Here is a 13,486-nt window from a genome sequence, read left to right on the forward strand (position 1 = left end):
ACGACAGGCTGGGAGCAGCATAGGGTCAGCTGGCGGTAAGTGCTTTGCCCATGGGCACAATAGTCCTGGGTATAGAACACATTAAATTGAAGCCAGCTACTCTCTGGATGCAAATTCCTCCAGATTTCCCTGTCTGCCCTGGGATTCAAACTCTGGTTACTAGCCTCCCGGGCCTCCCGGGTGGCGCAGTGGTCTAGGGCACTGCATCGCAGTGCTAGCTGCGCCACCAGAGTCTCTGGGTTCGCGCCCAGGCTCTGTCGCAGCCGGCCGCAACCGGGAGGTCCGTGGGGCGACGCACAATTGGCATAGCGTTGTCCGAGTTAGGGAGGGTTTGGCCGGCAGGGATATCCTTGTCTCAGTATGTAAAAAAAAATGTAATAAAATGTATGCACTCTACTGTAAGTCGCTCTGGATAAGAGCGTCTGCTAAATGACTAAAATGTAAAATGTAGCCTGGTCCAGGATCTATTGGTACTCTTGCTCCATTGCTGTCAAGCCAAACAACCTTGAGGCTACAGCCATGTTACAGCTCATCTGACAGTGTACAAGTCATTTACGATACAAGTTTGCATCAACATGTCATCAGTAATATCAACTTACCATGTTCTAGCTGTAAGGCAAAAGGAAGATCATCTTCCAAATTGGGCTGAAAGTGCATGGTTACCAACGTACCTTCAGCCACCTAGGGAAATTAAATGTGCCAAATGCCACCCAAACAGGCTATTTATGCAGACAGGTGTTTGACGTCACATATGGTGTTTATGATGTAAAAACTGTCCCCACTGGCTGTCAACTGTCCCCATGGCAACATTGTGTGAGTTCACTTCTGCTCAGGAGACAAGTTTTGCAAACATGCATAGTCAGAATTCCAGTATGATTACAATTCTATGGGTTCATGAGTGCATTGTGAGGGAATTGTGATGTCACACTGATTCATGTGCTACTTTGCATGGGAGTGTTCCATTTCTTACCAGTTCCTCTGAGGCTGGATAAATAAAAAGGCATGAACGAAGACAGAAGAAAATACAAGACAGACAAATGAGATGTCAAAAACTTTATTCACACTTTCAGAAAGGGTAACCACGCAATAAAACTAGGTAGGACAAATCGTGCTCAACCATTTTGAATGTATCATGATGAAAAGCAAACAATAAAAACACATCAACTACATTAAAAAATTGCTTGTATTTACATTTAGTCAAATACCGTTAATCAAAATAAATGTCAGTACCCCACAGCAGAAGTAGACATTAGGAAAGAACAAGTTAATCAGATAAACCACTCTTCTAGTTGACGTGTCAGTAGTACTGCAAGTCTTCACTCAATCCTAACATTCATTCAAAAGCTGATCCACTCTTCCATACAAGATTAATTTATTAGGAACAAATGACTGTACACATGTTAAATGTTGTGCTCTACGATAACCTAGGAAACTGTTAATTAGATACCTAGTAGTTTGCCGTTATGAGAATTCATAAAGAAATTCAAGGTATATTTCTATGACAGAGGGTAGTTTATTTGAGTTGTACATTTCAAAAAGATTTTCCGCAATGTCGGAAGGAATCATATTACAAATGTGGTATTAAATCTAGGTAGTTCTAAACTCTTCAACTGAGTTTGATATGCAGGGAAGTCATATCAAAAATGTACAAAGTCCCTTGCAGGTTATCCTCTTTATGCATGTAAAAACTAAGTTGGTCGAATTCAAGTCAGCAGTAGGTTGGTATCACAAAACATTATGCGAGTCCCTCGTAGGCACGAACTCGGAAGGAAGAGGTCAAATTCTGATAATGAATCACTATCAATCAATCTTGTTATTGTACCAATTGGGAACAGAGTGGTAGAAGGAACTTTTAATATCTTAATTTCTTTCAAATGACTCCATTTTAGGGACATAAGCCTTTCAATTCAATCAATGGATCACACATTAACACAGTTGGATCACCCAACAGAGGGTAATATTAGTAAACAACTGGTCCGAATCCAGATTGTACAGAGAGCCCTCTAGAGGAGAGCCCGGTCATTACAAGCTTATACATATGAGAAATGCCACATTCTGGCTTCACACCAAACAGCACCCTATCCCCTATACCAGGGGTATTCAACTCTCTCTACGAGGTCCGGAGCCTGCTAGTTTTCTGTTCTACCTGATAATTAAATTGCACACACCTGGTAATCCAGGTCTAAAATCAGTCCCAGATTAGAAGGGAACAAAACGCAGTGGAACTGGCTTCGAGGTCCAGAGTTTAGTTTGAGAACCCTATATAGTGCACTAGCTTTGGCTAGAGTCCTAGTAGTGTGTTCTATAGTCATAGGTGTCATTTCAGACTTGGCTCACTGTGCCTCTGACTTTTCAGCAGAATTAAATAATACACTAGATTCACCTGTCATAATAATACACATTATTAATGTGTTACGTGAGGTCTGACTTTGAGAATAGTTGACTGGTCCCAGATCGGTTGGTTCAACTCCTTCGACTATCATAGAGATACAGATTTGAGACCAGATTACTGAGAGAACTGAGGTTATCCTCATCCATAGACAGGATTATTAGTTCAGACATCTACAAGTGGTTTGGAGGAGTGTGGAGTGGCTTCATAACATTTTCCATTAACACAATGAGAAGTTGAATGTTAAATGCATTAATAAAGTGCATAATGGTTTGGTACTGAAACATTATGGTGTTTTTTAGACATTAAAAACAATTATTTTTGTCAGTAGACACATTTTCCCCTTCCACTGCACACCTGGCATATACTCCCAACACAATGGTAAGCGAACACAGAAATACATGACATCTACAGTGGGGTCTTCATTGGTAGACGGGTGGTGGAGGGAGAAACACAGTAATCCATCTACAGCTGGGGTGGCCAACTCTCCTCCTGGAGAGCTACTGGGTGCAAACGCGTATCCCTGTTCGAACATACCTTCTTCAACTGACCAGCCGTGTTAGAGAAGCCTAAACAACTAGTAGTTCTGCCAGATCTCTGATGTAAGACTAGCTTCCAAGGACCTTCTCCAGGTCAGGTCAGGTAGGGCAAAGGGGTTACTCTGGGGGTATTGGGGCATTAGACACCTTGGGCTGGGCACCCCTCAGAGTGGTGGTGTTACCTCCACAGTCTACATACTGGTACATCTCCTGCGTGACCTGCTCCATGTGGCCAAAGTACATCGTCGTCACCGTCACCCTGGAAACAACAAGAGGATTTCATTTAATTGGCTTTTTTTGTACCCTTTAGGACAATAACAAGCAGGGATGTGATCACATCCAGTCAATATAGAAACATACAAAAGAGGATATTGGATTAGGTCAATTTTCACTCTGTATGAATAGAAGACGGTATCAGAAAAGTTCCTTATTAATAAGGGGAGGTCATTAACCACACAGAACAAGGTTGACTAACTGTTCTGAGTACATTAATACGTATTACATGGGAGCCAGGCTTCGGGGTCCTGTGAGAATGATAAAAGAGAGGTACTTACTGCATCATGACAACGATGTTGTGCACCTTTATGGTCTGCAGGCTGCAGTAATCACTAGGACACAGAGGAACAGACACTTCAGTCAGTTTCATGTGATGAGCAAAAAGTTACATTTGTCCACCAGCCGGCTCTTACTCTGTCGAACCTTCTGGTTTCATTGGGTTTCAGAAAGGGACTTGAATGGAGCCTATGGCAAGAGCGGGAAAAGGTCCCGCTGGATATTCATTGGCTGATCTCTCAGTCCATCACCATCTAGCGTAACCCTTGAACCTCCCCTCCATGTTGTGGAATTTAAAGCAGGAGCAGCACAAGTGATTGGCTAAATAATGAACGAAGGGAGTTTGGGAAATCGGAAAGTATGACTCTAAGAAATTGTTTTCACATATAAACTTTATATGCCCAAATTCCTCTAATCCAGCAATGGCAGGCTGTCCCTCTCCCGCCTCAGTTACAACATGCCCCTTTCAAGTCTGACTTTGTTCCACACCGTTTCCAGGCTCTATATGAGCCTGGGGACGAGGTTAAGCAAGAACTAAAAGCAGACTGCACACTAAAATCTGTACTCCCATAGGATTTATTGAAACAAAGTCTCGACCATTAGGGTCTTTATCAGGTTCAGTGTTCTCAAAAAGCTATGTGCTGTGCTGGGGTGTGCTGGGCTGGGGTGGGCTGGGCTGGGGTGGGCTGGGGTGTGCTGGGGTGTGGTGTGCTGGGCTGGGGTGTGGTGTGCTGGGGTGTGGTGTGCTGGGGTGTGGTGTGCTGGGGTGTGGTGTGCTGGGGTGTGGTGTGCTGGGCTGGGGTGTGCTGGGCTGGGGTGTGCTGGGCTGGGGTGTGCTGGGCTGGGGTGTGCTGGGCTGGGGTGTGCTGTGCTGGGGTGGGCTGGGCTGGGGTGTGCTGGGGTGTGGTGTGCTGGGGTGTGGTGTGGTGTGCTGGGGTGTGCTGGGGTGTGGTGTGCTGTGGTGTGCTGTACTTACTACATGTAGCTCATCTCATCTGCTAGAATGGTGGGAACCATGTAGTCAACCTGGGAACAACACACAGGGTTATGATCAAAAAGGTGACTAGGAGAAAGTACTTGAAGTGCCAAAATACATAATGTGACAAGTTGAGCAACTTAGGACCAGGAATAGAGGTCTGAGTCCACTAAAAATTTGCTATGGCTTATTGGCTCTTGAATTTAGAAAAACTGGACTTTCTGCTGCATGTCCAATAATGATGACAAAGTTGTTACCACCATTTTTTACATTGTTGCTAGCGCACTGTTAACACCTTGTTACCATGCTATTACAGAGTTGTGTACCTGCTCCATGCCCAGAGGACTGATAGCAGTGATGTTATTGATGCGGGACTTCCCGATCACCGTCTTGGAGAACTGGACCTGGGCTGTGACGTTGGACACCTCTACACTGTAGTAGTTGTTATTGGTGATGTTCAGAGTGTTCTGGAAGGAAGAGGAATACTTTGTCATTTTATAATCACAGAAATTTGTCTTTTAAATTTACCCTCAGAGAAACACACACACTGAGCAGTTTGAAGCCAGAGTTAGCCAGTGCGGCAAACCCGGAAGTTTAGGGGTTAATACAAAATTACAGGGGATGGCAGGATACCTAGAACCTGCAACATTTGTGACCAAACTCATTTGCCCAAACATGGCCAACTTTAGGAGGATAGTACAGGTTGATAAGGAAAAGCAGTCTCCTCCTGTGACTGTCCACAATGTGACCCAAATCATCATGTGGCTAGACCAGAGGAGAGAGGCTTACCGTCACGTTGAGATAGACAATCCTCTTGTCCTCGTCATAGGTGACGAAGATCGACTTGACGCCCACGTAGGAGACGTCTATGGTACGAGGGAACAGGAAGAAGACAGCCAGGCTGGACAGCATCAGACACACAACCACCGAGGACATCACATACAGTTTTCTGTGGAGAGGCGGGAGAACAAAAGACAGGGTCAGAAGTTAAATAGCAGTTTGACAATGGCAGGGTACAAAGAACATTATAACAAGAAATGAATAGCTACTTGCACAGTTGCATCTGCAAGCATTATTGTGACGTTTAGCCTAGAGATACCAACCCAACAACGACATTCCACTTACGTTCTCCTGGGCCTGAGTCTCTGGTCACTGTATGGGATCAATGCTACAAGCTGGTTCTCCTGGCCTGCATAATGCAAGGAAACATTTACAACACTTAGGCTAATCATCGGACACAACTACAGCACAACATAACAGCAACACTAGGGATGTAACGATTCACTGATGGGCATCAGTCCCTGGTTCAATGGTTTAAGATACGAGTGCATCGGTTCGCAGGAGCCTAAACTGATCCAAACGTGGCATGAATCAGTCAGAAAACCGTTTAAAATGTTATGAATTGCCGGTTCACTAATGTTTTTTACTCATAACATATTATTTCCCTATACGAAAATACCTCAATCTTTTGTGACCGAATTGATGCGGCCTCTCCTTCAGTAGCTATTTAAATAAGCATGTCAGTCATTGACCTCCAAGTCAGATAACTGTACAGAGCTCAGCTGCTCGCACCAGCGAGAGCCTCTAATATTTGCGCAGCACCTTCAGCATTCACATTATTGTAAAATGGCTTTGCCAATGTAAAATCATAGGCTTTATTAGTTGGGTGACTTTTCGATTGCCAGGTTCACCATAAAATAGTTTTGCTTTTAACAGTCAGTGCATTTGGTCATTTTTACATGAACAGGGGGGAGTTGTAATTTCATAACAAGAACACCATTTTTGTGAGCTGCACTGTAGGCCTATGGTCGAAGTGGGAGAAGAGCAGCTCTCCTCTGTAAAGTTCTGATGAAATCTGAAGCTGTGCTATATTAATTCACAGCAAGAACCTGACCGATAAGTCATTTCACCGATATTATTGGCAAATAAGGCTATTTTACCAATTGATCGAAATCGGACGGTATTCGATAAATTGGATGAGAAAGGACATTAAGGTTAGGAGGCTTAAAGAAGAGGTTATTACAGGATAGCAGGAAAACACTCAGCAAAACCTCAGAGCTAGCCTGGTTCCAAATATGCATGTGCTTCAGGGAAGAGAACAGAGCTGTGAAGTAGCACAGTCAAGTTATTTGTCATACAGACATGAAGGAGTGACTTCACAGCTGCAGTGTTTTTCCTTTAAAACCCAGGGGTTATTAATAACTGTGCCGGTGTGTGCATGTTTGTGTTCATGTTGTGTCAGAATCTGTGTGTGGGTTTTGGTCTGTGTTTCATCATGTGGTGTTCCTAGGTGTTGGTTGATTTTTCTCCTATGCTATTGGCACCTGTGTAGCCTTGGGTGGGGGAAAACAATTCAATCTAGAAAATAGTTTATTATCCATAAGATTTGTTTCATTAAATTGTGAAATAATCAATGACTGTTGTGAATATAGGTATATAATGATTATTGGCATTATGACAGTCAAAGGGAGAGGGAGTACAAGTTCCAACAGAATCACCTATATTCAAAACAGCCTTACTGTCCTGACAGTTTCTCCTTAGGCTACAAAGCCCAGCGCGGAACCCATAGTTTTGGCACACAAAACAGAAAAGTGTTTGAACTTTGGAACAAGATATTCATACACTTGTTTGAGGATATTACGGCATGTCACATCACACCCACCAGCGGAGACAGCCTGCTCTAGCAGTTGGTTTGAACCACCAACTGATAGCCTATAAACGTAGGGCTCAACCGATATGTAGTTTCACCGATATCATCGGTTGATATTGGCCTTTTACTGAAATATAGCTACAGTGGGGCAAAAAAGTATTTAGTCAGCCACCAATTGTGCAAGTTCTCCTACTTAAAAAGATGAGAGAGGCCTGTAATTTTCATCATAGGTACACTTCAACTATGACATCTATGATATCTCATTGTCACAATGTCACAAATTAACATTTGGAGCACAATGGCAATTTATGAGAACTTAGTGTGGGAAAATTTCACTTCTTCCTCACTGTAAAAACAGTAGGCTATAAATCGGCAGATATATATTGATACCGGTACGTTTTGTCCTACCAAAAAAATCGTAGCTAGGTTCTACACATAAATATAAACATATTACTTTCTGAAAACATTTTTGATCTGATAAAATGACAAGTTAATCAGTAGATGATGGGGATTTCAGATACAAAGTGGGGGACAAAAGGCCTAAATGCTCAGTCTGCCCTATGGCTCAGCTCAGCTGCCTGCACACCATATAATTCATTCTCTGACACACACACACACACACCTCAGAGAAGAAATCTCAGACAGATCCAGCTCAAAGAGGTCCAGCTCCTGACCTCCATCAGAATCCGATTTTAATTTTACAGAATCGATTCGTTCCACTTATCAAACCGAATCCTTCCAAACTAAAAGTATCGTTCCTGTATTGTGTCAAAGCTAATGTATTTATCTAGATACTTATTGAGTCGTGCTTGAAAGAAGAGATTCACATCCCTATGCAATACTGTACAACATTATCCATCAGAGGGGAAATTCACCAGGGTCCGGGGATAAAAATCATGAACCACAAATAACACAGCTTTGATTACAGTGAGTTTACGGGCAAAGCATAAGTCATTCATATGCCAAATTCAGTCATTGGTTCCCTCAAGCTCATAGAGTGATTCAGTCACACTATCCATTATCCACAAGAGAGCACCTTTGCCTTTGGTTTTATCACACACATCAACTGCAGTCTGACTATGACACTGAACAGAACAAACCTCTTACCCAGTCATATTCATTCAAATGGTATAGCATCTTAAATCCTGTTAACCTCTAGGTATCCGGTCTGTACATAGGTGTGTGTGTTGCTCACCTCTAGGTATCCTCCCAGTGCCCTGGCAGCTGGGACATGTGACGCTGTCCCGGCCTGTGAACTCTACGTAGGGGAACTGGGACACATCCTCTCTCTTCCCATCATCCTCCTGGGTGGTGGTCAGGCTGTCCTGGGAGTCTTCGCGGCATGCCTGCTTGGGCAGGAGGGAGAGGGCTTTCCCCATGGTGATGCTTGGAGGGTCAGAGGTTACCGGTTGGCGTTTGTTTGTCATGTTTGAGACAAACACACACAGCAAAAAAAATAAACATCCTCTCACTGTCAACGGCGGTTATTTTCAGAAAACTTAACATGTAAATATTTGTATGAACATAAGATTATACAACTGAGACAAACTGAACAAGTTCCACAGACACGTGATCAACAGAAATTGAATAATGTGTCCCTGAACAAAGGAGGGGGGGGTAAAAATCAAAAGTAACAGTATCTGGTGTGGCCACCAGCTGCATTAAGTACTGCAGTGCATATCCTCCTCATGGACTGCACCAGATTTGCCAGTTCTTGCTGTGAGATGTTACCCCACTCTTCCACCAAGGCACCTGCAAGTTCCCGGACATTTCTGAGGTGGAATGGCCCTAGCCCTCACCCTCCGATCCAACAGGTCCCAGATGTGCTCAATGAGATTGAGATCCGGGCTCTTCGCTGGCCATGGCAGAACACTGACATTCCTCACTTGCAGGAAATCAGGCACAGAACGAGCAGTAGGGCTGGTGGCATTGTCATGCTGGAGATGAGCCTGCAGGAAGGAAATCACATAAGGGAGGATGTCGTCTTCCCTGTAACGCACAGCGTTGAGATGGGCTGCAATTACAACAAGCTCAGTCCGATGATGCTGTGACACACCGCCACAGACTTTGACGGACACTCCACCTCGATCCCGCTCCAGAGTACAGGCCTCGGTGTAACGCTCATTCCTTTGACGATAAACGTGAATCTGACCATCACCCCTGGTGAGACAAAACCGCGACTCGTTAGTGAAGAGCACTTTTTGCTAGTCCTGTCTGATCCAGCGTCGGTTGGTTTGTGCCGGTGATGTCTGGTGAAGACCTGCCTTACAACAGGCCTACAAGCCCTCAGTCCAGCCTCTCTCAACCTATTGCGGACAGTCTGAGCACTGATGGAGGGATTGTGCGTTCCTGGTGTAACTCGGGCAGTTGTTGCCATCCTGTACCTGTCCCGCAGGTGTGATGTTCGGATGTACCTATCCTGTGCAGGTGTTGTTACACATGGTCTGCCACTACGAGGACGCTCAGCTGTCCGTCCTGTCTCCCTGTAGTGCTGTCTTAGGCGTTTCACAGTACAGCCGTTGCAATTTATTGCCCTGGCCACATCTGCAGTCCTCATGCCTCCTTGCAGCATGCCTAAGGCACGTTCACACAGATGAGCAGGGACCCTGGGTATCTTTCTTTTGGTGTTTTTCAGAGTCAGTAAAAAGGCCTCGTTAGTGTCCTAAGTTTTCATAACTGTGTATAACCTTCTGTAAGCTATTAGTGTCTTAACGACCGTTTCCCAGGTGCATGTTCATTAATTGTTTATGGTACATTGAACAAGCATGAGAAACAGTGTTTAAACCCTTTACAATTAAGATCTGTGAAGTTATTGGATTTTTACAAATTATCTTTGAAAGACAGGGTCCTGAAAAGGGGACGTTTCTTTTTTTGCTGTGTTTATATACACACACACACACACACACACACACACACAGTTGAAGTCGGAAGTTTACATACACCTTAGCCAAATACATTTAATCTCAGTTTCACAATTCCTGACATTTAATACTAGTAAAAATTGCCTGTTTTAGGTCAGTTAGGATCACCACTTTATTTTAAGAATGTGAAATGCCAGAATAATAGTAGAGAGTGATTTATTTCTATCATCACATTCCCACTGGGTCAGAAGTTTACATACTATTTGAGTGTTTTTGGTAGCATTGCCTTAAATTGTTTAACTTGAGTCAAACGTTTTGGGTAGTCTTCCACAAGCTTCCCACAATAAGTTGGGTGAATTTTGGCCCATTCCACCTGACAGAGCTGGTGTAACTGAGTCAGGTTTGTTGGCCTCCTTGCTCGCACACACTTTTTCAGTTCTGCAGACATATTTTCTATAGGATTGAGGTCAGGGCTTTGTGATGGCAACTCCAATACCTTGACTTTATTGTCCTTAAGCCATTTGCCACAACTTTGGAAGTATGCTTGGGGTCATTGTCCAATTGGAAGACCCATTTGCGACCAAGCTTTAACTTCCTGGCTGATGTCTTGAGGTGTTGCTTCAATATATCCACATAATTTTCCTTCCTGGTGCCATCTATTTTGTGACATGCCTCCTGCAGTCACTCCTGCAGCAAAGCACCCCCACAACATGATGCTGCCACCCCCGTGCTTCACGGTTGGGATGGTGTTCTTTGGCTTGCAAGCCTCCCCCTTTTTCCTCCAAACATAACGATGGTCATTATGGCCAAACAGTTCTATTTTTGTTTCATCAGACCAGAGGACATTTCTCCAAAAAGTACAATCTGTGTCCCCATGTGCAGTTGCAAACCGTAGTCTGGCTTTTTTATGGCGGTTTTGGAGCAGTGGCTTCTTCCTTGCTGAGCATTTTACTGATTATATATATATATATACACACACTTTTGTACCTGTTTCCTCCAGCATCTTCACAATGTCCTTTGCTGTTGTTCTGGGATTGATTTGCACTTTTCGCATCAAAGTATGTTAATCTCTGAGCGGTATGACGGCTGCGTGGTCCCATGGTGTTTATACTTGCGTACTATTGTTTGTACAGATTAACATTGTACCTTCAGGCGTTTGGAAATTCCTCCCAAGGATGAACCAGACTTGTGGAGGTGTGCAATTTTTTTTCTGAGGTCTTGGCTGATTTCTTTTCATTTTCCCATGATGTCAAGCAAAAGCCACTGAGTTTGAAGGTAGGCCTTGAAATACATCCACAGGTACATCTCCAATTGACTCAAATTATGTCAATTAGCCTCTCAGAAGCTTCTAAAGCCATGACATCATTTTCTGGAATTTTCCAAGCTGTTTAAAGGCACAGTCAACTTAGTGTATGTAAACTTCTGACACACTGGAATTGTGATGCGGTGAATTATAAGTGAAATAATCTGTCTGTAAACAATTGTTGGAAAAATTACTTGTGCCCTGCACAATGTAGATGTCCTAACCGACTTGCCAAAAGTATAGTTTGTTAACAAGACATTGTGGAGTGGTTGAAAAAACAGTTTTAATGACTCCAACCTAAGTGTATGTAATCTTCCAACTTCAACTGTATATACACATACCGAAATGCCACGATAATAAAAGCATTTTAAATCATATACTGTACCTTTGTTTTCTTCAAGAGTACCTTGTTGGGAAAAGTCCCACAATAAATGTTTTCAAAAATGTTCGTTAACTAAGTGACGGCTTTCATCCCTATATGTTGTCTTACTGGATGCCTATTAGAACAGGGCTAGATAAAAAATTAAAAAAAGACTTTACTGTACAGCCAGCAGTAGCTCTCCAGGAGGAGGGTTAGCCAACCAATGCTGTGCTCGTAGCTAACGTTACACATCAATCAGGATTTGACAAACTAAGGCAGAAATAGAAGTTAGTTAGCTATCTAGACATTGATTGGGTAACATTGGCAGGCTGGCTTCTTCAAGTCAACAAGAAACTGCCAAATAACAAGGTCTATAGCTAGCTACAGGTTCTATAGCTAGATAAGTTAGCATAACGGGATTTGGCTAACAAACGGGCAAGTTAATCTTTGTTTAATTCACTGCTCCACTCCTCATCGTGCCAATTATGCTAACTAGCTAGTTATATGCCATTGCCATTAATTAAAATTACTCATCAGTTAGCAAGAAAGTCAGTTGACTGTCGACTGGTTTGTAAACTAAGTTATCTAGTAAATGAACTATCATAAACTGGATAACTAGCTAGCAGAAAATGGAAGCAAAAGGATAACGTTATGAGGTTCTCTAACGATAGCAGTTGTTAGCGGGTGGGTATAATTTGTGTTACGTTCCAACAGGAATATGTTCCAAAAACTTGGTAAAGTACAAGGTTGCCAACAAACATCGCATATATAAAGTAGCATGCTCAATTCGCCTAGCTAACTAGCTGAGTGAAAAACGTAATGAAATAGCCCATTCCCTACCCGGTATCTTATTTTGCCGCTATACAACCTTGTTATTTAGTTTTTGGAACAGATTCCTGTTGGAACGTTCCAAAGCATACCCACGCGCTGCTAGCTAGCATCAGCAAAGCAGGTCAGTCTTGTTTGCTATATGCGCTGGAATAAAATGTATTTAACAGCATACTAACTATTTATTCTACGGTGACGTGAAATTATTATTGTCCGTCTTACCAGAAAACGAGTTGTGTTTTTCCTAGCAATCCTTTCAGGTCATGCAGTTCTTGTTGTCAACCAACCTGACATGCGCAGTACGTTTCAGATGATGAGTAGTCAGAAAATAAATACACGTTTTAGTCACCTCGGACAACGGGATACAGCTAGAAGGGATCCATTTTTTGTCAATTTAATGCGTTTTAGCTAACCCTAACCAGCTACGTTAATTATCCTAACCTGCTACGAAAAGTCAAATCTGACGTTATTTGACAAAAGCTGGATCCCTTCTAGCCATGACCCGGTCAAATCCACAACTTCGCGTTCGATATTGCAAAGTAGTTTTTGTCGATTGGTCTTCCCACTAAATTTAAAAACATATCAAGTAGAAGAAAGTACTTCTACATGTCCTTGTTACGTTTTGAGGTAATAATGTTAAAAAGCAGTCCTCTATTTCAGGCATTCCTATGACTAATACATGTCCTCCAAAATCAGCAAATTATCTTCAATTGTCGCTACAATTGTAGACCTACTGATTTGAAATGTTCATATTCATTACCAGGCAAAACGTCAGTATAGAGACAAAGTGGAGTCGCAATTCAAAGGCTCAGACACCAGACATATATGGCAGGGTCTAACAGACAATCACGGACTACAAAGGGAATACCAGCCACTTCTCGGACACTGACGTCTTGCTTGTTAACCCTTGCAAGGCTACTGGCCCTGACGGCTGGCTGGAGTGTTTACAGACATATTCACTCTCCCTATCCCATTCCATTGTCCCCACATACTTCAAGATGTCCACCATTGTTTCTGTACCCAAGAA

At 43.0% G+C, this 13,486-nt stretch overlaps 1 protein-coding gene across 3 annotated transcripts; it reads right to left on the reverse strand.

Annotated features, from left to right (window-relative positions):
- Positions 1-1,038: 1,038 nt before the first annotated feature.
- On the reverse strand, positions 1,039-12,836 carry LOC120027000 (transmembrane protein 106B-like). Of its 3 annotated transcripts, none has more exons than XM_038971835.1 (8): positions 12,682-12,836; positions 8,302-8,492; positions 5,582-5,645; positions 5,246-5,405; positions 4,783-4,923; positions 4,457-4,506; positions 3,483-3,536; positions 1,039-3,187 (listed from the first exon to the last, which is right to left on the reverse strand). In XM_038971835.1, exons 2-8 carry the CDS (start codon positions 8,483-8,485, stop codon positions 3,046-3,048), a joined length of 795 nt encoding a protein of 264 aa, XP_038827763.1. In that variant the 5' UTR covers positions 8,486-8,492; positions 12,682-12,836; the 3' UTR covers positions 1,039-3,045. The 3 variants fall into 3 exon arrangements, with proteins under 3 accessions (XP_038827763.1, XP_038827764.1, XP_038827762.1); XM_038971836.1 differs by lacking the exon at positions 12,682-12,836 and adding an exon at positions 11,656-12,670; XM_038971834.1 differs by lacking the exon at positions 12,682-12,836 and having other exon boundaries at positions 8,302-8,622.
- Positions 12,837-13,486: the final 650 nt, after the last annotated feature.

The sequence above is a fragment of the Salvelinus namaycush genome, chromosome 32 (assembly GCF_016432855.1).
Source record: "Salvelinus namaycush isolate Seneca chromosome 32, SaNama_1.0, whole genome shotgun sequence".
Lineage (NCBI taxonomy): Eukaryota > Metazoa > Chordata > Actinopteri > Salmoniformes > Salmonidae > Salvelinus > Salvelinus namaycush.

Excerpts from the sequence above, each read along its gene's own strand:
- LOC120027000 (XM_038971834.1), bottom strand. The coding sequence starts at position 8,533 with ATGACAAACAAACGCCAACCGGTAACCTCTGACCCTCCAAGCATCACC. Across the intron at positions 5,406-5,581 it reads AGACTCAGGCCCAGGAGAAC|AAAACTGTATGTGATGTCCT; the intron begins GTAAGTGGAATG and ends GCCTCTCCACAG. Across the intron at positions 3,537-4,456 it reads GATGAGATGAGCTACATGTA|TGATTACTGCAGCCTGCAGA; the intron begins GTAAGTACAGCA and ends TCTGTGTCCTAG.